The sequence below is a fragment of the Eucalyptus grandis genome, chromosome 9, assembly GCF_016545825.1.
Source record: "Eucalyptus grandis isolate ANBG69807.140 chromosome 9, ASM1654582v1, whole genome shotgun sequence".
Lineage (NCBI taxonomy): Eukaryota > Viridiplantae > Streptophyta > Magnoliopsida > Myrtales > Myrtaceae > Eucalyptus > Eucalyptus grandis.
The window spans coordinates 2156672-2181884 of record NC_052620.1 but is presented as its reverse complement, the minus strand read 5'-3'; the positions used below and the strand labels follow the sequence as shown (position 1 = coordinate 2181884).

The window sequence follows — 25213 nt, the reverse complement described above, 5'->3', positions numbered from 1 at the left end:
GCAAAAATCTAAAGAATAATCTCACAAAAGTAAAAGGCCTAAGAGAACAACTTTTGATGTCTCAATCTATTAGATAATTATTTAGTTCTACCGTAGATATTTTTGCAGTGACAATGTCTAATAGTTACGAAGTTTTAAAAAAAAAATGAAATATATGAATCCATCATGACAGTTTATATATGCACAGAATTTGCACCAATTGACTGTATCGCAAATAAATGATGTAATTTTGTAGATTCATCTCTATGTCAATTATAGCTGTTTATTGATTTGTTCAAAATAAATGAATGAATTGGTACTATTTCTGTAATTTATCACATCCCCGTGAAAAGCCAAATTCAGCCATTCTTTTTTTTTTTTTGGTCGAAAAATGATAGATTTCTATTCACGTAGGGAAAAAGGAACAACCCTTAACAAGGACTTCAGTACATATCATGTCCATCATAATTTGAGGAGGAGAATGAACCCAATTTGGTGAAAGAAGGCCTTGTCCATGGGCCTTCGCAGCCCAGTCAGCTAGGGCATTTGCCTCACGTTGACAGTGCTTCACCATGAGATTTGCAAAACAGAGCGTCAAGGCTGCACATTCGGCGAACAGAGCGCGGCAATTCCATGGCGGCAGACGGCATCGGTTGATAGTCTCGACAAGAATGAGATTATTGGATTCAAGCAGTAGGTGAGATTCGATTTTTCCGTTCTGCAAAAGGTCCTTTAGGGTGCACAAAAGTGCTTGGGTCTCCGTCTCGAGTGTAGAAGATGCCTGAATGGTGCGTGTGAAGCCTTCAAGCATTTTGCTAGTGTGATCGCGAGCAAGACTAGCGATCGCTCCCTTATTATTTGCGAAAGGAAAGGCGTCGTCCATATTTACCTTAATAACGCCTTTCTTCGGTGGTTGCCAAATTCGATTAGGGTTCAGCCGAATTGTCCCCATGCTCGATTCCTACTTTTGAGTTCTATGATAGAACTGTGCTAGAGTTAAAGCTATATCAACAAGTTGATCTGGATGGGTGCATTGATGGCGAAATACAAATTGATTCCGAGCTTTCCAAATCTACCATAATAGGGCTGCGATGATCTCAAAATCAGGTACATGCTCCTTCTGTTCCATAATATCTGCAAGCCATGCATCTATGCGGTGTGTTGTATAAGTTTGAATGTTGATCTGCACTTGGGGATGGTTCCAGATATAACGTGTCAAGGGACAAAACAGAAATAAATGTTCAGGGGTTTCAAGGGTGTTAGATGAGTAGAGTTTACAAACTGGGTTAGGGATAATTTTTCGTCGAAACAACTTGTCTTTTGTAGGTAACGCGTTTTGGCATAGAGACCAGAGAAAGGTGAGTATTTTTGGGGCTGTCTTTGTTTTCCAAATCTTCTTCCACAACTTGCTGGGTGTATTATAAGAAGAGGATGCATGAGAAGTTACCTTTCCATATGCTGTTTGCTTGATAAAATGATAGCCACTCTTCACAGTATAATATCCATCTTGTGTTTCTGTCCATAAGAGTTTATCTTCGGATGAAGCCGTCCAAAGCTTTACAGTTAGATTTGCTCAACAGTTTGTTGCTGAAATATTTGATTAAGAAGTTCAACATTCCATTCGTTCTGATCAAGGATAATAAACCCTGCTATAGTTTTCGGTTCCTCTTTATTTGCTGGGCTACCTAGAATGCCCACAGGCAACCATTTATCCTCTCTAGCTCTTATCATTTTACCATTACCAACTAACCATTGAAGCTTCTCTAGGATAGAATCTCTGCCATCCCCAAGAGGGTCTAGGCCCCTTATCCGCATGCCAAAAATCTGTAGAATGAAAATATACAGCTTTTAAAACACTACTCCACAAAGAGGAAGGGTTTTGAAAGAGTCACCAAGCTTGCTTTCCCAAAAGGGCTTTATTAAAGGGTAATAAGTCTTTAAATCCGATTCCTCCTTTATCTTTGCTCTCTTTCAGAAGATCCCAACTTTTCCAGTGTATACCAGATCTATTACTGTTGTTTTGCCACCAAAACCTAGCTATTTTTTGTTCAACAGACTTGCAAATAGATACGAGAACTTTAAAAATCATCATAGCATACTACTGTAATACCTGAACTACTGATTTCAACATAATCTCTTTCCCTCCCTTAGAAATTAGCTTTTCCTTCCACCCCTCCAATTTAGCATTTACTCGTCCTAGAATCCAAGCAAACATATCTTTTTTAGATGATCCCCAATTGGAAGGTACGCCTAGGTATTTTCCCATTTTGTCCAACAGTAGTACCCTTAATTCTCTAGCCAAGTTTGTTTTAAGAAGTTGAGGACAGCATTTACCAAGGAACATACCAGATTTATTCCTATTAATTTCTTGACCTGTAGCTAGGCAATACTGATGTAGGATGTTTGCTAAGTTTTGACGTTCCTGGGTTCTACCATCAATGAAAAGGATAGTATCATCAGCAAAAAATAAAGGGGATAAAGTTGGACACCACCTATTAAGTTTGATTCCTTGTAGATTGCCCATGTCAACAGCTAGTTGGATGATGGTGGAGAGCAAATTTGCCAATAGGATGAATAAGTATGGTGGGAGAGGGTCACCTGTCTCGAGTCCCCGCGATGGTTTAAAGTATGTGAGAGGTTCGCTATTGAGTTTTACACTTAGAGAGGTCGTAGTCACACATTGCATCAGCCAATTTACCCAACGTTTGTGAAATCCCATTCGACAAAGATAAGCCTTTAAAAGGTCCCACTCCACCCTATCATAGGCTTTCTTCATATCTAACTTAAGAATCCCTTGAAATCTTTTCTTTCTTTTTCGAATCTTTAACGATGAAGTACTTCTTGAACTATCAGGATATAATCTTGTATTTGTATGCCTGATACAAAGGCACTTTGTTCTTTGGAAATCAGCTCCAGTAGGCAAGGCCTCAAGCGATTTGCTAGAACTTTCGAGACAATCTTGTAGATGAAATTACATAAACTAATAGGGCGGAATTGATCTAACCTCTCGAGGTTCGGACTCTTGGGGATCGAGGATATAGCTGTTCTGTTAATATTAGCTGGCATAATTCCGTGGTAAAAAAATTTTGGACTGTTTTAAAAACATCTTCCTGAATAATGTCCCAATAATGCTAGTCAAACAGTCCAATTTAAGCTGTCAAGTCCTAACGCTTGTGTGGTCCTAATTGAAAAGTTGCATGCTTGACTTCCTCGCGCGTGATTTCAGCTGTTAGTTGCGTATTTGATAATGCTAGTACGAGTACCTAGAGGGGGGTGAATAGGTTTATGAAAATTTTCTTGAAGATTGCACAATACTTAGACAGATTAAGGATTAAGAAATCAATCGTAAGACTGAGTAAAGGAAAGAGAGAATTAAACACGAGGTTTATAGTGGTTCGGCTTGATTCAAGCCTATGTCCACTCTTCGCACCGATGGCCGATTGGCTGGATTCCACTATGAACAAAGAGATGTTACAGTGTTGATCTTCCTTGATTTCTCGATGTAGATGATCTACTACACTCGCTCAAGGTATCACCAAGTATAAACACTCTCTGTGTATACAATTTCGCTCGAACTGTATCGACTAACAATCAAGGTTCTTCGGACTGGAATTTTTCTATCGATCACACACTTAAAACAACTAGAACGTCTTCCTTTTATACTCCTTTATGCCATCATAGCCGTTGGCACTTACCAAAGGAATTCCTCCAATCTACCCGTTGGACGGAATCAATTAAGAAGATCATCCGAGCTATTTAAGGAATCTAATGATAGCCCATCAATCATGTTCGCCCATACAATCAGGATTTTGGTTTCCAAGAATAGAACATTCCAAGAATGTTTCGTCGACCATCGGATCTTCAATTGTTCTTAGATAAGAATCAAAAAATCCGAAGTGATTATCCAACCAAGGGATCTTTTCCGAGGATTGGATCGAATCCCCAACCATATACTTCGGCTTCGGATATCCTTCGCCACCGGATTAGAAAGACGTCGGTGAGAATAATCTTGAGTCTTGAGTCTTGAGTCTTGAGATTACAAAGTCTTGAGACTTTAAACTATCGATATCCGTACTAGACCGATAGAAATGTTTTGTCAACTTCAAAATATTCTGGAAAGATTTCTCCAACAATCTCCCCCTTTTGATGGTGACAAAACTTTCTTGTAGATTTGAACAACTTTGACCTGCAAAAACATTTCTCAAGCAATATGGCTAACTCATAAAGATTAATAAACAACCAGACTCTGCATCCACAGCAAATTGGTTAGTCTTTCATGAGTAATACCATATAACAATACTTGATATAAATGCAACCAGTCAAGCATCAAAATCCACACCAATTTAGTCTCACACCCAAGTTCAAGTTCTCAAGTCATACTCAAAAATAAACATAACCACAAAAGTCAAAGTTTTAAAATAATGTTTGTTCAAATTGGTTCTCCCCCTTTTTGTCATCATTAAAAAGAGGGTGAGAAAGGAGTCATGTCTGCTTGGGAATGCGCACGATCTGGAATTCTCCCATTGACTGGACTACGCCTTCTAGCCTCTTCAAGTCCTCCCTTAGATGAGCTACCTCATCTCCTTTGGCATTGGCTTGAAATTGCAGAGCGAGGTCTTTCATCTTGTCCTCCAGGGTGACTGAAGATGCTTGTCCAGCATTCTTCATGGCTTGAATTTCACAGTCCAAAGCATATATCTGGCCACGCATTTCCAGAAGAATATCCATGATGCGATGAAAATCTGCAGAATTGTCTGTCTGTGTACTGGCATGAGCTTTTTCAGATGGAGTAAATGTATACGATGGCGCTTCTGTATAGTCTTGCAGATTTGGTGTCGATGTATCACCTTCTTCAGGCAATTGAGAAGCCTGAAATTCTTCTGGGTCTGCTGGAGATTGTCTTGGACCTTCACTATCTGCAGCATGAGGTGTAGACCTTTCTTGCTCGCCAACTCCCCCGTCTCTAGGACATCCAAAGGGGAAGAGTGATGATCATGCTCTAGATTTCCTTCTCTTCCGATTCAGCAGGACTTTTCTTTCTCTTCTTGACTTCTTTCTCCTTCTCTCTCCTCTTCTTCTTCTCTCGTTAGATTGCTCTTCTTCTTCTCTCTGGTTTCTTCTGAAATTCTGTCACCGAGACACGTAACGTCCGGTTCTTGTCGGTGCATGGATAGTAGGATCTTCATCCTCTTCATCTTCATCCTCCAGGATGAGAGATCTTTTCTTCTTTTCGATGGGGCTCCAATGGCCTCCTTTCCTTTTCTCTTTGAAGCGGATCGAACAGAGATTTCACTCTGAATTTCTCCATTGCCTTGGAAAGTTCTTGCGACGCATCTTCGTTAACATCTTCAAACCTACCACCATCTTATCACACGGTTGAACACAAAGAGTTTGAGGCGGTTCAATATTCATGTGTCTCAAGATCTTGGTCACCCCGGACCAGGATAAGGCAATTGTCCTTTGTCTTTCGACATTGCTCGTACATATGGAAGAGAATAGTGTGCGGGAGAGAGAACTTCCGTCCTGTGTTGATCGCGTACATCAACTTTGCTTCAGAAAGAGACACATAAGTCTTTGACGTAGACTTTGGTCTAAGACAGTTGATCACAATCTTATGAAGCACAATGTTGATGGCATTCATCCCGAATAGGTAACTTTCTTCTCTCGCGTCCCTATCTTTGACCGGTTCCCGAGTAGTGCGAGCAGGTGAGACTTTGATTGGTAGATAGCGTCCTCGTTCAACTCCAACTATATCAGCCAACATATTCACATCTACCACATAGACTTTGTCTCGTACACTAAATGATATTCTATTCGCATCCAGAAAGCTAAGATTTGAATAGAAATAAGCGGTCAGATGAGCATACCCGTCCATAGAATCAGAGCAAAAATTCTCAAGTTGAAACAAATTCAACTTTTCTCTTAAGTTTATGTTGATGGCGTCCAGGAAGTCAAAATCGACACTTCTAGGGTTTATCATCCCTCTTTTCAACAGCCCGGAATACACTTTTTCTTGATCCTTGGATTTGAACAAATCCATCCGATTTCCTTTCACCTTTGCTGCCACTCCCATTTTCGGTTGAAATTCAAGGAACATTCCACATCATCGTTCCCTTCAATTAAATTTTGTCTGGCATACGAGGATCACTTGGAATGTTCGCAAGTGCTTCCTCTGCTTTTCCTTTCGGGGCAATTCCCAATTCCTCCATTTTCTTCAGAAAAGATACTCATTCCCATAATTTTTGTCCTTAAGGAAGTCATCTATATAATTCAATGGAGTACCCGTGCTTTTCAACGCACGATAAAGTTTATACATAAATGAGGGCTTTTGGACTCTTACTTTGGGTCGGCATCCTCAATTATCTCTTCTTCCGTTTATGACTTGCACCTTGTGGGGCGGAGGCGTTGAATGACGTGGATGAGAGCGAATCGGACTTTGTCGCGACTTGTTAAGTCTTCTTTCTCGGTGAGATCGAAGTGAGTCGGTCCCTTCTCCATTCTTTGTGGTCCCCTGCTTGCAATTCTTGATGATTTCCTCGAAGAAGACATCTTTCTTTGTCGATTGGAAGATTCCTTCACTTGCTTTCCCAAGAAAAATGACCACTTTCTCGACGACGAACAAGCAGTAGAAACAAAAGATCGGGAGGAGAGTGCCTTTTAGGGTTTTGAAGATTGGGAAAAGAAAACCTGTATATATATATATATATATATATATATATATATATATATATATATATATATATATATAAAACTCAGTTTTGAAAAGGGAAGTTCAATCGGTGCAAGGAAAGTGAACGATCACTTCTTTTCAAAATCAATAACTGCCAAAATTATTCCTTTTAAAAAAAATCTTCAAATTTCATGCGGATTATAGAATAACTGAACGAAAGATCGTACATTTTCGAGTTAAAATAACTAAATGAAAATTCGTACCTCTTAGATGAAATACAACTTACGCCTATAGCCACGAATGTCTCGAGTCGAGGATTTAAAGTCTGAAAGATTAGAGTCTTAGAGTTGGTGAGTCTCTAGACTTTAACTTCTTCAGGCTTCAAAATGTTGAGTCTTGAACGGATAAAGTCGAATTGATTTTTCTCCAAATGCTTTGTGAATATATCCGCTAGTTGACTCTTTGAATCAACAAATTGAATCGAGATTTCTCCATTTTGAATATGATCTCTAATGAAGTGATGTCGAATCTCAATATGCTTTGCTCTTGAATGAAGGATTGGATTTTTTGGTGAGATTGATTGCACCGGTGTTGTCACATCTGATTTCGTGCATGAGTCTTCAATCCCAAAGTCTTGTAGCTGTTGTTTTATCCATAGAATTTGCAAACAGCAGCTTCCAAGAGCTACATACTCGCTTCGTCGTTGAAAGAGCTACGTGCTTTGCTTCCTCGAAACCAAGACACCGTCCCCGTTTCCAAGTAGTTGACAAGTTCCAGAGGTGCTTTTTCTATCGACTCGCAACCGGCCAGATCTGCATCCGAGTATCCTAGAAGATTAAAGTCTCCCTTCTTGGGATACCGAGACCGATGCTTGAAGATGAGGCAACGTATTTGATAACACGTTTTACAAAGACCGAGATGGGATTCTCTAGGATCTGATTGAAACCTAGCACAAATGCAAACACTCAACAAAATATCAGTCTAGAAGCATAAGATAAAGAAGTGAACCGATCATGCTCCCGTACAGCTTTTGATCTACTTTCTTCCCTTCTTCATCTTTGTCTATCTTCTGAGAACATGACATTGGTATGTCGATCTTTTTGCACTTTTCCAATCCAAACCTTTTGACAAGGTCATTCGCATATTTTTCTTGATGAATAAAAGTTCCTTCCTTCATTTGTTTTACTTGGAGTCCAAGAAAGAATGTTAACTCTCCCATCATACTCATTTCAAACTCATCCCGCATAGACTTAGAAAATTTCTTGCATAGACTTTCATTAGGTGATCCAAAAATAATATCGTCCACATATATTTGAACAAGTAAAAAGCTTTTGCTTTCCTTTTTGATAAACAAAGTAGTATCTACTTTACCTTTGACAAAACCATTATGTAATAAGAACTTACTTAGTCTGTCGTACCAAGCTCGAGGTGCTTGCTTTAAACCATACAAGGCCTTTTTTCGGTCCCGAAGACGAGTCCGGCTTCTTTGGGTCTTCAAACCCAGTGGTTGTTCCACATAAACTTCCTCATGGATGAATCCATTTAGGAATGCACTTTTGACGTCCATTTGGAATAACCTGAAATTTTTATAACAAGCAAACGCAAGTAATAGACGAATAGCTTCTAACCTTGCTACTTTTGGAGCGTAAGTCTCATCATAGTATATTCCTTCTTCTTGCGTATATCCTTTGGCCACTAGTCTTGCTTTGTTTTGTACGACTTTTCCTTCTTCATTCATCTTGTTCCTGAATACCCATTTGGTTCCAATAACAGTTTTACCTTTTGGTTTAGATGTCAATTCCCAGACATCATTGATGTTGAATTGTCGAGTTCATCTTGCATAGCTTCGATCCAACTTTCATCGATAAAGCTTCTTCTATGCTTTTTGGTTCGATTTCAGAAATGAGAGCCATAGCACTAGATTCTTCATGCCTTTTGATCTCGGTGCGGATTCCTTCATTGATTTCGCCAATAATGAGATCTTTAGGATGACTGGATTTATGCTTCCGATTCTTGGTTGTTCTCGCCCGGTTGATGATCTCTTTCTTTGTTTGAATCTTCATGTGCTTCTTGATGTTGGACTTCCGAGAGACCGAGATGCTTCTTGAGTTGTAAGCATTGGAAGGTCTGGAGTAGGTTCAGACTCTTCATACTGAGTCTGGCTGGATTCATCTTGCATTGAGTCTTGGAATTTAACATTCGTTGATTCCTCCACCGACTGGCTTTTCTTGTTATAGACTCTGTAGGCTTTGCTTGATGTAGAATATCCAAGGAAGATGCCTTCATCTCGATCTTTCTTCAAACTTACCAACTCGATCATTTGCATTTTTCAAAATAAAGCATTTGCAACCAAACACATGAAAGTATGAAACAATAGGCTTTTTACCTTTGAACAATTCATAGAGGGTTTTCTCTAAAATAGGTCTTAAAAAGACTCTATTTATAATATAGCATGCTGTTGAAACAGCTTCAGCCCAAAATCGTGAAAAATTTTGCTTTCAATTAAAAGTGTTCTAGCCATTTCTTGAAGAGATCTATTCTTTCTTTCCACAACTCCATTTTGCTCGGAGTATATGGAGAGGAAAACATATGATTAAAACCAGATTTATCACAAAATTTCGTAAAATCTTGATTTTCAAATTCACTTCCATGATCTGTTCTTATGCTTGAGATTGCACATCCTTTTCATTTTGAACCTTTTTGGCAAATTTTTCAAAATACGAAAAGGTTTCTAACTTACTTGTAAGAAAATATACCCAAGTAAAGTGGGAGTAATCATCCACAATTACTAGGCAATATTTCTTACCTCCAATGCTCTGGGTTCTGGTTGGTCCGAAGAGATCCATATGAAGCAACTATAGTACATGATTAGTAGAGACATGATTTATTGGTTTAAATGAATTTCTTACCTGCTTTCCCAGAATGCATGGAGTGCATGAATCAGACTTTTGGTATGGCAATTTAGGTAGACCTCGAACAAGCTTCTTTGATGAGATTTTGGCTAATTGTTTCATGTTGACATGGCCAAGCTTTACGTGCCATAAGACTGCTTCATCTTGAATTGAGATTAGGCATTGTGCTTCATTTGGTTTTACATCAAGGAGGTAGATATTTCCATGCCTTCGACCCATGAAAGACGAGTTGAGTCTTTGCTAATTCCGAACATATGCCTTCTTGAAAGGAGATCTTGAAACCAGTATCACACAATTGGCTAATACTTAGAAGATTGTAGTTGAGTCCTTCCACTAGAGAGACATTGCTTATTGTGAGATTTCCAATTTTCACAATTCCAAATCCCACAATGCTTCCTTTGCTGTTTCCTCCAAATGAAACTTTTCCACCATTCACTTGAACAAGCTTTATGAAACAATTTGAGTCTCCTGTCATGTGTCTTGAACATCCGCTGTCAAGATACCACTTAACTTTCTTTTTGACAGAGACCTGCATTCAAAAGAGAGTCTCAAGCTTTCTTTGGTACCCAAATTTTCTTGGGTCCTTTGGCGTTAGTAGAATAAGCATTACTAGGCCATACTTTCTTAACAGGCTTCCAAACCATAGAACACTCTTTTTCAAAATGATCCTGACTGTTACACTTTGAACACCTTAGAGCACTTCGACCTACAGACTTTACAAAGACTTTCTTGAAATGATTTTTGTAAGCCTCTTTTGACGGTCTTTTCTTAATTCTTTCTTTTACTTTTGGAAAATCACTCAAAGGAATTGTTTCTGCTGTCATACCCAAACCAGACTTGTTAAAGTAAGGTCTTTGGACTGAAAGAACTTTTTCAAGTTTTTCAGACCCTATTGAAATTTTCTTTGAAATATTTGATAAGTCAGTTTTTAAGAAAGCATTTTCTTTTGAAAGTTTATCTTCATTCTCCTTAAGAGTAGAAAAATTCAAGTCTAAACTTTTCACTTTTTCTTCTAAAATATTTTCCTTTTGTTTTAAAACTGAATTTTCCTTTTTAAGTTCGGAAATCCTTTTTAGAAAAGTCTTAAGACTAAAACATAGTTCATCAATGTATTTAGAGACTTTGACAGGAATTTTATAATCACTTACCTCAAATTTACTATCTGAGTCTGATCCAGAATCTGAGTCTGATTGTGCCATTAGACACAGGTTAGCATATTCCTCATCACTTTCTTCACACTCTGTATCGCTCCAAGTTTCGGTTTGAGAGATTTTTGAGACTTTTCAGCTTTTCCTCTTTTCTTCTTCAGAGAGGACAATTTGGTCGATGTGTCCCTTTTTCTTACATTCGAAGCAAACTACATCTTTGTTTGGTTCCTCATTATCAACAAACTTGGTTTGCTGTTTCTGAAGACTTTGTTTCCTTGAGTTGAACCTTCTTCCTTTTCTATTCAGCTTTCTGAACCTTCTAATCATAAGAGCAAGCTCCTCATCGTCCAGATCTTCTTCAGAGTCTGTATCATCAGAATCATCGTTAGATTTTAATGCAATGGATTTCTTACCTCTTGGATCTTCGTCTTCATTAATTCGTTCCACTTCATAAGACTCGAAGAGTTCCAATCGCTCGTCTACGATAATGGCATAATTCTTTGCGTCTCTCTTATTGAAGTCTTTATATGATTCCAATCCTTGGAGAGTCCACGCAGTAGCTTGTTCACCTTCATAGGATCAGAAATTTTCTGTCCTTGATTCTCAAGGCCATTGACAATATCTGTAAAACGGCTAAACATGTCGCTTATAGATTCTCCTTGTTTCATTTTGAAGGCTTCATATTGACCAAGGAGAATGTTAATTCTGGTCTCCTTCACTCGGTCTGTCCTTCATAAGTGATATGTAATCTGTCCCGACTTCTTTTGCTGTATCACAAGAAGATATTCTGTTATATTCGATTGGTGATAAAGCACAATATAAAGAGTAAATTGCTTTTGCATCAGTGCTTGTCTCTTGTTTATCTCTTCTTGAGACATTCCGCTAGTTTCAACAGTTTCTTTCCCTCTTTCGGATGCGATGCAGCGGTAGGAGTAATTCCTCTTTCCACCACATCCCATTCCGGAGGATCCTTTGATCGTAGAAAAGCTTTCATCTTATTTTTCCAGATGTTGTAATCCTTTCCATCAAAGTAGGGTGGTCTGGTATTGCTTTGCCCTTCCACCAGCCCCGGTGCTAGCATACTAGCCATGGATCTTTTACTCTGAAGTAAAACACTTCAAATAAAGTAAGAACACAGGCTCTGATACCAATTGATAATGCTAGTACGAGTACCTAGAGGGGGTGAATAGGTTTATGAAAATTTTCTTGAAGATTGCACAATACTTAGACAGATGAAGGATTAAGAAATCAATCGTAAGACTGAGTAAAGGAAAGAGAGAATTAAACACGAGGTTTATAGTGGTTCGGCTTGATTCAAGCCTACATCCACTCTTCGCACCGATGTACCGATTGGCTGGATTCCACTATGAACAAAGAGATGTTACAAAGTGTTGATCTTCCTTGATTTCTCGATGTAGATGATCTACTACACTCGCTCAAGGTATCACCAAGTATAAACACTCTCTGTATACAATTTCGCTCGAACCGTATCGACTAACAATCAAGGTTCTTCGGACTCTGGAATTTTTCTATCGATCACACATTTAAAACAACTAGAACGTCTTCCTTTTATACTCCTTTATGCCATCATAGCCGTTGGCACTTACCAAAGGAATTCCTCCAATCTACCCGTTGAACGGAATCAATTAAGAAGATCATCCGAGCTATTTAAGGAATCGATGATAGCCCATCAATCATGTTCGCCCATACAATCGGGATTTTGGTTTCAAGAATAGAACATTCCAAGAATGTTTCGTCGACCATCGGATCTTCAATTGTTCTTAGATAAGAATCAAAAAAATCCGAAGTGATTATCCAACCAAGGGATCTTTTCCAGAGGATTGGATCGAATCCCCAACCATATACTTCGACCGGATATCCTTCGCCATTGGATTAGAAAGACGTCGGTGAGAATAATCTTGAGTCTTGAGTCTTGAGTCTTGAGATTACAAAGTCTTGATACTTTAAACTATCGATATCCAGACTAGACTGATAGAAATGTTTTGTCAGCTTCAAAATATTCTGGAAAGATTTCTCCAACAGTATTCATAGCCGCTATTACTACTCGAGGACATTGCATTAGAATAGGTCCATATGCTTGCTATCCAATTGAAGTATAAAGATTCTTAAAGAAAGTAAGAGTCTTATACTTCACCTAATCTGGTTCTCTCGATCCACTCTTCATTTTCATCCTTTAAAATGCAAATTCTATTTCTTTTCCGTCTTTGTACGGTGGTGGCATGAAAGAATTTTGTATTTTTGTCCCCCCATCTCATCCATTTAATTCTGGAATGCATCGCCCAATATTGTTCCTCCTGTAACCAAATGTTATGAATTTTATCCTTCAGTAAGTAACCTAATATTTGTCATAATTACAAACGGGTTGATTTGTATAATGTTGGAGTTGCTATTATAGAAGATTTATTTGATGATGACCTACTGTGAATGTTGACTTGCTCCACTTGGCTAGTGCACTAGTTGTAGCCCAAAGCTTATGTGAGATAAGGCTGACCAAGAATTCAATACCACCTCGCAGCATTCGTCATGTTCAAGCCAGAAGGATTCAAAGGTAAAGGTTTTTCGCCTCCTTACTGGTTTGATATTGGTATTTAAAAGAATCGGACTGTGATCTAACCCTATGGCAGGTAAAGCCAGAACTTCAGCTTCTAGATAATTTAATCGCCATTCAATAGTACACAAAGGTTAGTTCAATCTCTCTTTGACAACTTCTTGTCCACTTCTGGTATTTACCTAAGTATAGACACAACCCTTAGTCTCAAGATCCATCAAAGCACAATCATGTAATAGTTCCCGAAAGGAGTCCAATCTAAAAGGCTCAGCTGGTCTCTTACTTACTTTCTCCTAGTGATGTAAAATTTCATTAAAATTCCCTATACACGCCCATGGTTGAGTGTTTAATTGGCTGAGTTGCCTCAATTCTGCCCATAAGATCTGTCTCTGTTGATAAATAGCCAGAGCATGCAAACAGGTAAGGCACATGGATGTGACACCACTATCTTCAAAACAAATAGTATCAATGAAATGTGAGTTATGAGCCTTGACACGAGCGAGATATGGTTAGTCCAAAAAAGAACCATCCTTCCAGCCAAACCTTGTGGATTCACTACAAAACCGTTGCAATAATTTAATCTTCGTTGGATTTGTTTGATAACAGGTTCCTGATTCCGAGTCTCCATCAAAAAGATGATATCAGGCTGATCTTGAGCCACTACGGCCCTCAGTGCTCGAATTGTCAGGGAGTTGCCCAATCCCTGACAGTTCCAACTTAGGATCTTCATTTGTCAAATGGTCGCTTATTCGGGCAAGCCACCACAGCCTTGTCATTTGCCCTTTCAGCCTCAAGTACTGGAGTCTCCAACAGATTACTTTCATCGAGATTGTTTGGCAAAATAGGATGTGACCCATTATGAGAATATCTCTTTGCTTTCTTTAGAGGATTAGTCTTGGTCTGCAAGCGAGAGCTTTTGGATTTTTTAGATGAAAACGCTTCAGCTGTAAATTCTTTGACACCAGTCTTCTTTACTGATGCAAGGGATGCAGGGGATTCCAACTTGTTATGAATAGCTTCCTATGAAGTGTCAACATGGGGAGAACTGGGCATTAAGTTTATTGTTGAGGTATTTATATGCTGAGCCATTTGAGTGTCCATAGGGACTAGCTGTTTGCTTATATCGCATGGTGCGGCAAGGAGTAACAACAACCCAGACTAAGGTGTTTCAGGTACCGTTTCTACAACATCCTCTTGAGTAGTGTTCAGTTCATAGAATGCCTGCCAGAAAGGGCTATGTTCCCTAACTTCAACCCGTAACCATTGTCCACAGTACATCTTGTCCCTCCCTTCAAATTTGGCCTCATCATATGGAATATCATTGCAATAGGATGCATAGTGGCCTAGAACACCACAAGAATAGCAATAATGTGGTAACCGTTCATAATGGAAATCCAACCAATGTTTTTCCCCGCCATGCGAATGAGTTTACTCAGTTTAAGAGGTTCATTTAGATTAATGTCCACTCTAACTCTCCCTGCTCTTAAAATTGATCCTTCTTTCTCCTCAATTCTGACATCCAAAACATTTCCAACATCACGAACTGCTTTACTTAATGGATGATCCGTACATCTTTCTAAGGGGAGACCAAAGACTTGCACCCAAAAAGCACATGTATTAAAGTTATAGCAATGCAAGGGCGTGTTTGGGGTCCAGGGTTTGAGTATAACCATATTACTAGAGAATAACCAGGGTCCATTTTCTAGTACACGTTTTTCCCCTTCCGAATTAAATTTGAACACATAAAGTCCTGCTTCTCTCTGAGAAATTTCGACTTGGTCTAAACGCCAAGCTCTTTTCATCGTGTTATGGAATGATGTAAAGTTAATAGAGGGGTTACCAAGAAATTTACCTACAAGGATCAACTTACATTCTTCGACTTTCTCTGCAGGGGTTCTTCATCCCACACGTCAATCTCCTGGGCTGACCATAGTCGGCCTAAACAACTACATAAAGCAGCTAACCAAGCCTCCTCAACTGGATTCGTATTGACCATTAGGGCAAGAGTGTCAAATGGAAGTCCAGCAAAGGTGGGAGAGTGAATTGGTCACATGCAGAACTGCTAGGAATCGGGATGGAGGTTTGTTGGGGGCATGCGAAAGCTATTCGGAGACAAGGGGAAAAGAAATGAAACCGAAGCGATCGAAACTTAGGATTTTGAGATAAGACGAAGAAACAAGATGAAGAGTTAATTGATTAAGGTAATTCCAAAGGCGAGAAGATGAAACCCATCCAAGTGAATCATGGGTGAGACTAGCGGATAATCCAACACTGTAGACGGAGAGCCCGAAAGTGAACGAGATTTTCTGAAATTTAGGGTTTAGAAGGAAGATAGATGAAAACTACCATTTCAGTAGGGAGAAACTCTACATAACGAGAGGATCAACCTGATCGATTGTCTCCTCAGAGTTTTTGCACCGAGGAATTGCTAAGGTTTCATTAGCCATGTTATCATCAAACATCTTAAATTCAGCCATTCACATTTTGTGACTTTTTGTTGATTCTTCGTATTAAGATTTTTATCACCATGGAAGCTCCCGAAAAAGTCTCATTGGATCCTTTCCTCTCTCTAATTTTTCTTTTAAATAGTATGAGAATGTCGTTCTTTTTTCTTTGTCATCTCTACCAGCGTGCAAGTATCTACTTCTTGATGATTATTACATGCATAGATTTATGTCCTCTTCAACTTAATTGGAATTTGTTGAATCCTGAACTACACGAAGTCAGAAAAAATTTCAGATTAATTTCCCACAAATTACCGACCTAATATTGCGGTTTTTCAATGACTTAAGAGAGATTGGCTAATCAAGCTAGATAACATAGAAGACAAAGTTTCGATACGTCAGAAGTATCATTGCTTAGTTTTCTTTTTAATAAAAGTTTCCAAAAGTAAAAACATAATTTACCTTCAATCTTATTCAGATCTGTCTATTGACAATAGAACTTTCGATCAATTAGTTTCCAAGGGTCTAATGATCTCCCATTCTCATGTCGATGCGTCCCGGCTTTTCGTCAAACAAAAAAATGGAATAAAGAAGAGGAGATCACGGCACAACTAAACATGCGCACTTCTCTTGGTTTATATTTAGTCAAAAAGTGAAGAAAAAATGCATGTCAAAACTATGAGGTTATCCTTTTTTAGTTTTATTATTTAAAATATACTACCTATGCGTTGATTTATATTATATCAAATTCAATATTTTGTGCTTAACAATTTGAACGCATACATTTTTTCACTAGAATTTCATTTTTTTTTTTTTTTTTAATTAGTCTATTCATTTGTTGCCCCAGTTTTCGAGGAATCCAGTTTCGTGACTAACATTGGCTTTGATTTTGTTAAATCAACTTATATATTTTGAAAGGAAAAAGACCAGGAAACATGTCTTTTATTTTGTTCCTTTTTCCCTAATCTACAATCATCCATTGTTTTTACTACTACAAATTTTTATTGGTGGGAAAATAATGGCTAATATAGAGGAGCTTCAGTTATGATACAAATGTTAGTAATTATCTTATCGGGGAGATATATATGCCGATTGAATAAACAAAACCCGCAGGAGTAATAAACTAGTAATATAGCAATAACACAAATAACTACAATATGTATATGGCACTGTGGACTTTTTGTAACAGGAATAATTTTTCTCGATTTGTAAACAGTAAATTCTTCCCTCACTTAATGTTTGAGTCGATACAATTTCATTAGCCTTATGAACAAAAGAAAGGAAAGAAATAAAGAAACAAGATAATTTGGCTCTTCCTCTTAGATATGTGACGGATCCAAATTTCCAAAAATAAGAGATAGCAGAATGGATATGAGAGCACGAAGACTTACTCCACATCCAAACTTTCCCGGAAAATCCCTTCATTTCCACAAGAAAATTCATCCTCACTTGTTTGGTTCGTGGCAAGATGCGACTCACGAACTAAAAAGTGATATTTCCGTGAAAATCAATTTCACTTAAATCCTTATACTCAGAGAGAACCCATTGATGAAGTGCCCAACAAAATCCTAAAACGAGAAAAGTAAACTAATCGTCTCGCTTTGCGAGAGAGATTCCAAGAAAATAAATGCATCATAGCAAAGAAGTATGTGATTTCTCTTTTTATCTATTGCTTCGGCGATGAAGTCCTTCGTTTCTTCCGTTTCCTCTTGGCTTCCTTCTTCCTTTCGCCCAGTTCTCTTGAATACTCGAACAGCTGTGGCCATTCACTCTGCCTTAATCCCCCAGGACTGTTCTTATTCGCAATAGCAGCGCAGTCACCCCTCTGCTCGTGCGGTCTCTGTGTTGAGTCTTGATCATGAATTCCTGCTCTTCGATCTTCCATTCCATGATTGAAGCCTAGTAATGGCCACTCCCTTAAACTCATATCGGTGCTGTTGGGTGTGAAAACCACGTCGTCTCGTCTGTCCATGAGATCTCACCATCGAAACTTCTTCGGCCAATTGTGAGGATCTTCTTGCTTCCGATGCGGGGTTGATTCCGTTAATTTCTCCCCCGACAAAATCGTCACTCTTTCTTCGATCATATCCATGTATTGATTCTTGATCTTGAACCTTTCCCGCCTGATAATTAAGAACGTCTTCCTCCTCCACTCGTGCTGGGTGGACCCTTGCACTTCGATTATCTCGTCCTCCATCAGCAGCACTACTGCTCTGCCAGCCAAAAAGGTTTCCCTGTAGAATTCGCTTAAAGTAGGAGAAGCCCTTGACTATCCGAACAATTGGCCGGCGCTTTCCAAACTTGTTGCCATTGTTGCCATCACTGTTCGCGTGTGGTGAGCTCGGCATTCTTTCCATCAAATCAGAGACGGAAGAGAATTCTCTGGGTGTGTAGCTTCCGTGGAAAACTTAGGCTCTGAACTCTTGGATAGAAAATATCGAATGGCTTGGGAAGGTTTGACTGGCAGCTACGCATCTCTTATATGAAGCGTAGAAAAGCGGTTGAAAAACGTTAATTCAGTTTTCAAAGCTTCGTTCCGTTGGACATTCAAGAAAAATGAACGAATTAAATGCACATATCAACAAAAAACAGATCTCTTCCTTTCTCTTTTTATCAAGAAAAACGAACACATTTTACGCATCAGTCCATGAAACTATCCATTTACAGCACATTGGTCGATAATCAATTTCCCCACAACACTTAAGAGTGAATGAATAGAATTGTTTGACAGTGTCAAATAATTATTATTATTATGAGAATAGAGAAAGGATGAAAAAGAGAAGGAAGAGATGCAAATCAACACTATATATGAAATGAAATTTCATCAATGAAAGGAAAACGAAAATCTATTGAAGAAAGAAAGCACATAAGTTTCATCTAATGTTCTTTTTACCTTTCATCCAGTCGTGCCAAATTTAGTGAGAAATTCTTACCAATTATTTTATGAGATTCAATCAGTACCTTCTCATTGTGAAGCCATTATGACTACTTGAGGCGATTGCAACATTTTTGATCTTTCTCTAGACTCATTGTGGGCTCATCGTGGCACCATCATGGTTTGGTCATCACAAGATCATGGCTCATTTAGGCCCAAGGCATGCTCTCATCTTATCGAAGGGATTCATGGATCATCAATTCTCAAGGAACTCAATCATCGATTCATTCTCAATGGCTGCTTGGCTTGACCATGACCCACATGACTAAGGAATGTTCCAGGCCACGATTAATGCACTTGGTCATGATCTATGACATGGACCAATGACTGAGGAAATAGGTCATAGCCGATCAAGTAGAGCACCTCTACACAAAGATAAATGGAAGTTTTGTGTTTCGTGTGGCTCCGGATGACTAGAGGTACTTCATTTGTTGCCATTGGTGATCATATCTTATGAATTCGCAGCTTGTCCCATTAGATCTTGGGAATGAACAAGCCGACGAATCACAAGATATTGATTAGTAATGGCAATTGAAGCTCTATGTTGAGATTTCTCTTTGAGACACCTAAATATGAATTAAGATTGGTTTGTGGGAAATCAATTTTCTTTGCATCAATGAAGAGAAAAACGAGTGTTTATTGAAGAAAGAAAGTATATAATTTACATCTAATGCTCTCCTTTTTTTCTTTGATCTGGTTGTATCTAATTCGAATGTCAGGGACAACATCATTGTCCATAAGAGATTCCTCATTGGACAAGTTGACAATTTTGACGTGGTAGACAAAAATTCTGAATCAAAAGTGGACCAAAACAAACTAGAAAGAAGAAACTCGCTTTGGCTTCCGTTGATGACCTTTTTCTTCCTCCCTTTTCTTCTCTTTTTTCTTTGTTCTTTCCACCTTGCTCCTACAGATACTGGAACCCTATGACCTTTTCATTGGAGCTAGATGAAAAGGAAGAAACATTCTGCATTGCGCTGATTGAATATGGCTTCACTGTAAAAGTCTCTGTCTTTAAGATTCTCTAAAGATAAAGAATTTACTCATTGCCTCGTCAAATGTTTTGTTAGAGATTAAGATTCTGCAAAATTAAGAATAATATTTTAAGATTTAAGATTATTCTCGTAGATATGGACTTACCCGCACAATTAATTTGGATCAATTTCCCTTTGCTCCTTTCTGTTTACATTTCTTTTTTCTTTCTTTAGCAGAACTATTCCTGCCAAATTAGAATGATGAGAACTATATGAAACTTGCCCATCCTCAAGTCGTATCTGTGCCCTGAGATTCCAATTTCAACAGTTCTGATGCATTTTTAATCATACAGAAGAAAGGGACTCTCACTTCCTCTAGCTAATTAACTTCTTGTTGGCCAAAGAAATCACAGCCCGCAAATCATGTAGTTTGAAGCATAATCAAACGAACTTTCGTCTTCATCATCTGCTGAGAATTGTGAGGAGGAACACAATGCAGACAATATTCTAAGCATACGTATGACTTTCCAAATGATCAAGGGACATCTGGGACAAACCACTCTGCGAACCACAATTACAAGTTACATCTAATGTTCTCCTTTGTTCATTTGCAATAGAATGATCATCCGGCATAGCTTTAACGAAAACAGCCAAAACAAAGTATGAAGCCCCCTGCCATAATCGGAGCAACTTACAGGAAGGAGAGATGAGCAGTTCCAGACAAAAACACAGAGATGAGTCCAGGAAGCAGTCAAGCAAGTACCCACGTTCTACTTTGACTGAGATTAAGTTCCTAATGGCCCAAGAGGAAAACGAGACAAGATGAGAAACGATGCTTTCCTGCGAAGACAGCGAATGACTAAACCAGAGACGTCTGCCAGTCAGTTAACTCAGTAGTCTGGCAAAATCATGAACCAAAAGTCGACCAAAACAAAACGCAGAAAAGAAACTTACTTTGTGCTTCCGTTGATGACCTCTTTTCTTCCTCCCTTTACGTCTTCTCTTTTTCTTTCTTCTTTTCACCTTGCTCCAACAGATATTGGAACTCCAGTGGCCTTCTCATCGGAAGGAAAAGGGAGGCCGTTCTGCATGGCGCTGATTGAATGAGGCTTCAGTCTTTAAAGGATATATATACCTATCGTTGGTTTAGAGGATAGCTAGAAAGAAGGGATAAAAAGAAATAAACCTTGGCCTTGGGATCGAAAGTTAATCTATTAAAATCCCTTTATATGAGACTTCCAATAGCAAAATCTGGCTTGAACTTAGCCTCCGCCCCTTTGGAACTTATCTATATCCTTTCTTGCAAACAATAACAATCAATATATTTCGTGAGATAGAGTCTGATTTTGATATATCAAAATATGTGATAAGCATGGCCAAAGAAATCCGTAATTCAATTAAGAGCAACTTTTACTAGTAATCATAACCAGATTATAAAAACCTTTACCTATTAGATTTAGGAATCATGTAGTCTGTGTATATAAACCCCTAACCAAAGAAAGAGAATTTTTCATAAACTTCATAGCTACATTGTTTCAGTTAATCATGTCTTCGAACAACTCTCATTCTAGAAAAAACTTCTCAACGAAATTCGGCTCCTCCGCTGCAACCCGACAACAGCAAAATCATTCCACACAGTTTGCGGCTACACCCAGGAATGGACGAGAGACGACAACTGCGGAGAGAATACTTACGAGCTTTTCAATGGAAAAACTGCTCTCCAGATAGCCAGTGAGGTTCTCAATCGGGATGATGGCCAGAATTTTTCCTTCTTCACAACAACACCAGAGGAATATTTTGGCTTCCACGTGAAGCCAAAATCGACCAACGGAGCAGCACCATCAAAAGGAAAGGAGCATAAAGTCGAGGAGAAGGGAGGAAAGTTTGTCTCCCATCCGCAGTGATTTGCAAATTGTTTAGGAATAATTAGGTTGATGATTTGGCTTGTTTTTATGGTTTTTTTATTGAAATTTCAGGATAATTAGATCTTACATAATTTCCATATATTCGTTATTTTTAGTATTGATGCATGAAAAACTGCATGAAATTTGGGTGCATTGAGAGCTAGGCAATCACCTTCGACAACCATTAATTTGCTTCAACTCCATTACAGATGCTCCAAGATTCTCAAATACTTTTACTTTTAACTTGACATTAGGAGAACTGTCGATGCTCAATTAAGTATATGTTATACATCTCTTTATTTTGGTATTTCATTTGATTCTTGCAAGTCTTCTTCTTCTCTTTGAGTATCTTTTCTACAATTTGTTTTAGTCGACTTTTGATTAAGAATTTTTCTCTACCCCGTTAAAGTTGCTAAAGTGGCCATTGAGCAATCTCTTGCAAATAACCAGACTTAAAACATACCTTGAGTCTTATCAATTTTTGGGATTCTGTTCAATTGTTGCACCTACTCCAAGAAGGATAAGGGAGCACAACAACTAACTCCAACTCCAAATTTTTCCTCGGCTACCTAGCCTTTGGTTTTCCATTGTCAAAACTTATCTTCACAAGAGAATTCATCCTCAGTCGTTTGGTTCCAGCCAACTCACGAAATAAAAAATGATAATCGCATGAAAGACCAAGAAGAAAATAACGCTTCACGCTTTATCAGAGGGATTCCTAGAAGTTTACGGTCACTTTGGCTTCCGTGACGATCTCCTCCTTTGTGCACAAATTGATTGATTTCTTCGTGGGCTTCCTTGGTTTAGGGATTTGTTAAGCACCTTTTTGGTTGGTTCTCTCTATGCATAAGTTTTTTTTCCCCAGTGAAATTGACTTTCATGGAATTATCTCTTTTAACTCGTGAGTTACGTCTTGGCAAGAACAAAACGAGTACGGATGGATTTTCTTATGACAATAAGATTAGGCGATGGGAACGTATATGGAGCTGGTGTTAGTTTTTTGTGTTCTCTTATTATTGCTGTTATCTTTTATTTGGAAATATGGATGGTCACATGTTTTTTTGGGGTTGAGCCAACTTTCTTTGTTCTTTTTTTTTCTTTTGTTGTTTTGTTTATAAGTCTAATGAAATTCTAAATGTCAAGTGAGGGAAGTTTTTATTGGTATTGTTGTTATTCATACGCATAGACAAATACATGTTGTCGTCGTCATCATCATTATACTTTGTCCTTGTTGTTGTTTCTATTACTACTATAACTATTACTAGTTTTACTACCCCTGCGCAGGAACTTTTTTTTTTTTTTTTATTATCAGAAAATAGAGAGGAGCAAATATATCTTCCAGTATTATAACTACGCAAGTTTGTATTATAACTAAAGGTTCTCTTTATTAGTAATAATTTTATTCTTACCACTAAACTTTTGTCCTACAAAAAGTAATGGACTATTGCAAATTCGTAAGTAAAAAAAAGGTATTGTTCATCATCCTTTTCTGGTCAAAATGAAGTCCCTGCGATAACATCCAAGATCATTCTTGCCTACCAATTAGAATCCTCAAAAATAGGGGCAATAGTTGAACAGGCTCTTCAAAATTGAAAAGACTGCAAACTCTCAACAATTATGTAAATAGTTTAGATACTAGAGTAAAATTTTTTATGATTCCTTGATATAAAGTAAGCCTTCACAAGCCAATCTAAATCTTATATTCAAGTATCTTAGAAAGAAATCTCTACACAGAATTTCAATTTTCCATAGAAGCTACATATTTTGTTTCCTTGATAACCGTGAGACTTCTCCACTTCTCTTATATAATGGAATGAGCTAGGGCTAAGAAGATCAGGAACTTTGCAATCACCTTAGTTAGTTATATATGCTATGTTAGAACGAGTCCAGGCCAACCATTAGTGGGCCTGGTGGCGCAGGCACAGTGGGGCCACCGTCCATTAGAACGCAGGGCAGCCATTGGGCCCAGGCTGTCCTCTTTCCGGGCACGGCCCAATTCCGGCGAAGTCGGCCAGGAAATTAACTTTGTGCTCAGTGAAAGTAATGTAATTCTGGAAGTAAGTCTCTTTCGTTTTCTTTTTCTGTTGGAAACGTTAAGTTTGTAAAACTATTTTACTTTTGGTCGAAAGTTTGTAAAACTAAAAAGTGAGCTACTTAGGGAAAAATAACTATGTTGCTCCCCAAATTAATGTCAGATTGCATAATCATCAAAAGTGGCTCATCACGATAAAAGGTGATAAGAGATGTACTTACATGTTAGGGGTTCTTGAGTGATTGCATAAATTTACTCAAAAAATCAGAGCATTTGGTCTAAAGGATTACTCTCACGAGGTAAAATTGTTAGAAAATCAAATTCAAAAACTTTAGGTGGATGGAAATTTTAGAACCAATTGAGGTCTCTAGTATCTAGTATGATATCATGTTAAAAAATCCAACCTAGAAATTAGAATATTCCGTGGTATTAGGCATAGTGGAACCCACCAATCAAGCGACTTGACATTGCACTTGGACAAAGGAATATGTGCACTGGAAGTTTTAAAACTTAACACAAAAATATAATTGAATCCTAAAATTTATAAAAAGTGTAATCAAATTCTAAAATTTGTCAAATTGATATAATCGAGTCCTTCTATTAACTCTATCCATTTAAACTAATAGAAAATATTAACGTGATTTTTAAAATATTTTATCTTTCCTATGTGATGGTAACATGGCTTAAATTTTAATTTATTTCACCAAAATATTAATTAAATAAAATAAAAAACTATTTCAAAAAGAAAAAAAAAATGAAGCTATGGGCAAGGGCAGCAAGCCCTTCTCACTATTGTCGGAAAGGGCCAATGGGGGTCGGCCAAGGCTAACTAGGGCCGCCAAGGCCTCGACTAAGGCCAGCCACCCTCGCCAACGATAGGCGATGGCTCGACGACCCTCGGAGAGGGTCACCAGACCGTGCCGAGGACTAGCAATCCTCACCGAGGGCCGACAACCCTTGTCAAGGGCCACCACAATTAGGCAAGGCTTGCCAGGCCCTCGCCTACCATTGGTGAGGGATACCAACCCTGGCCAAGGCCCCGGTGACCTCCACTGGTGCTTGTCGAGCCCCCGCCAACCCTATTTGGCAAGGGGTAGCCCAAGGGTGCCCTTGCCTTGGCTCTTTCTTGTGTTTTTTTTTAAATATTTTTTATTGTATTCAATTAAGCTTATCGTTAAAAAATTAGAATTAAATCTAAGACAATGTCAATTTAGTCTAGTGTTCAATGTTTTAGCTACGTCATTGCCATGTAGGAAAGAGAAAACATTTAAAAAAATCACGTCAGCATTTTCCGTTAATCGAATTGAAAATGTTAACTTTAGAACTTGATTGTATTTTTCTAAGTTTTAGGACTCAATTACACTTCCGTGACAAGTTTTAGGATTTTTAGTAAACATATCCCTAACAAAAGTAACCCCATTAACTTTGAAGTTGCCCCCATAATTTTGAGCCTTTAGGATAAATTTACCAGGTATAGTTACACCGTAATCTCAATTAATTAAATGCTAGCGGACTTTATTAGCATGGGTACTGGAGGAGTTCAGTGTTAGATACAACAACATATATACCCAATAAAGTATTTTAAATATAGCATATTCCCCTGTCAATAAAATCAAGTGATTATGACACCGCAAGTTTCTGAACTC

General features: G+C 38.3%; 1 protein-coding gene across 1 annotated transcript; it reads right to left on the bottom strand.

Moving 5' to 3' along the window:
* Positions 1-385: 385 nt before the first annotated feature.
* LOC120288247 lies at positions 386-931 on the bottom strand. Its single transcript, XM_039301892.1, has one exon. It carries the CDS (start codon positions 929-931, stop codon positions 386-388), a length of 546 nt encoding a protein of 181 aa, XP_039157826.1.
* Positions 932-25213: the final 24282 nt, after the last annotated feature.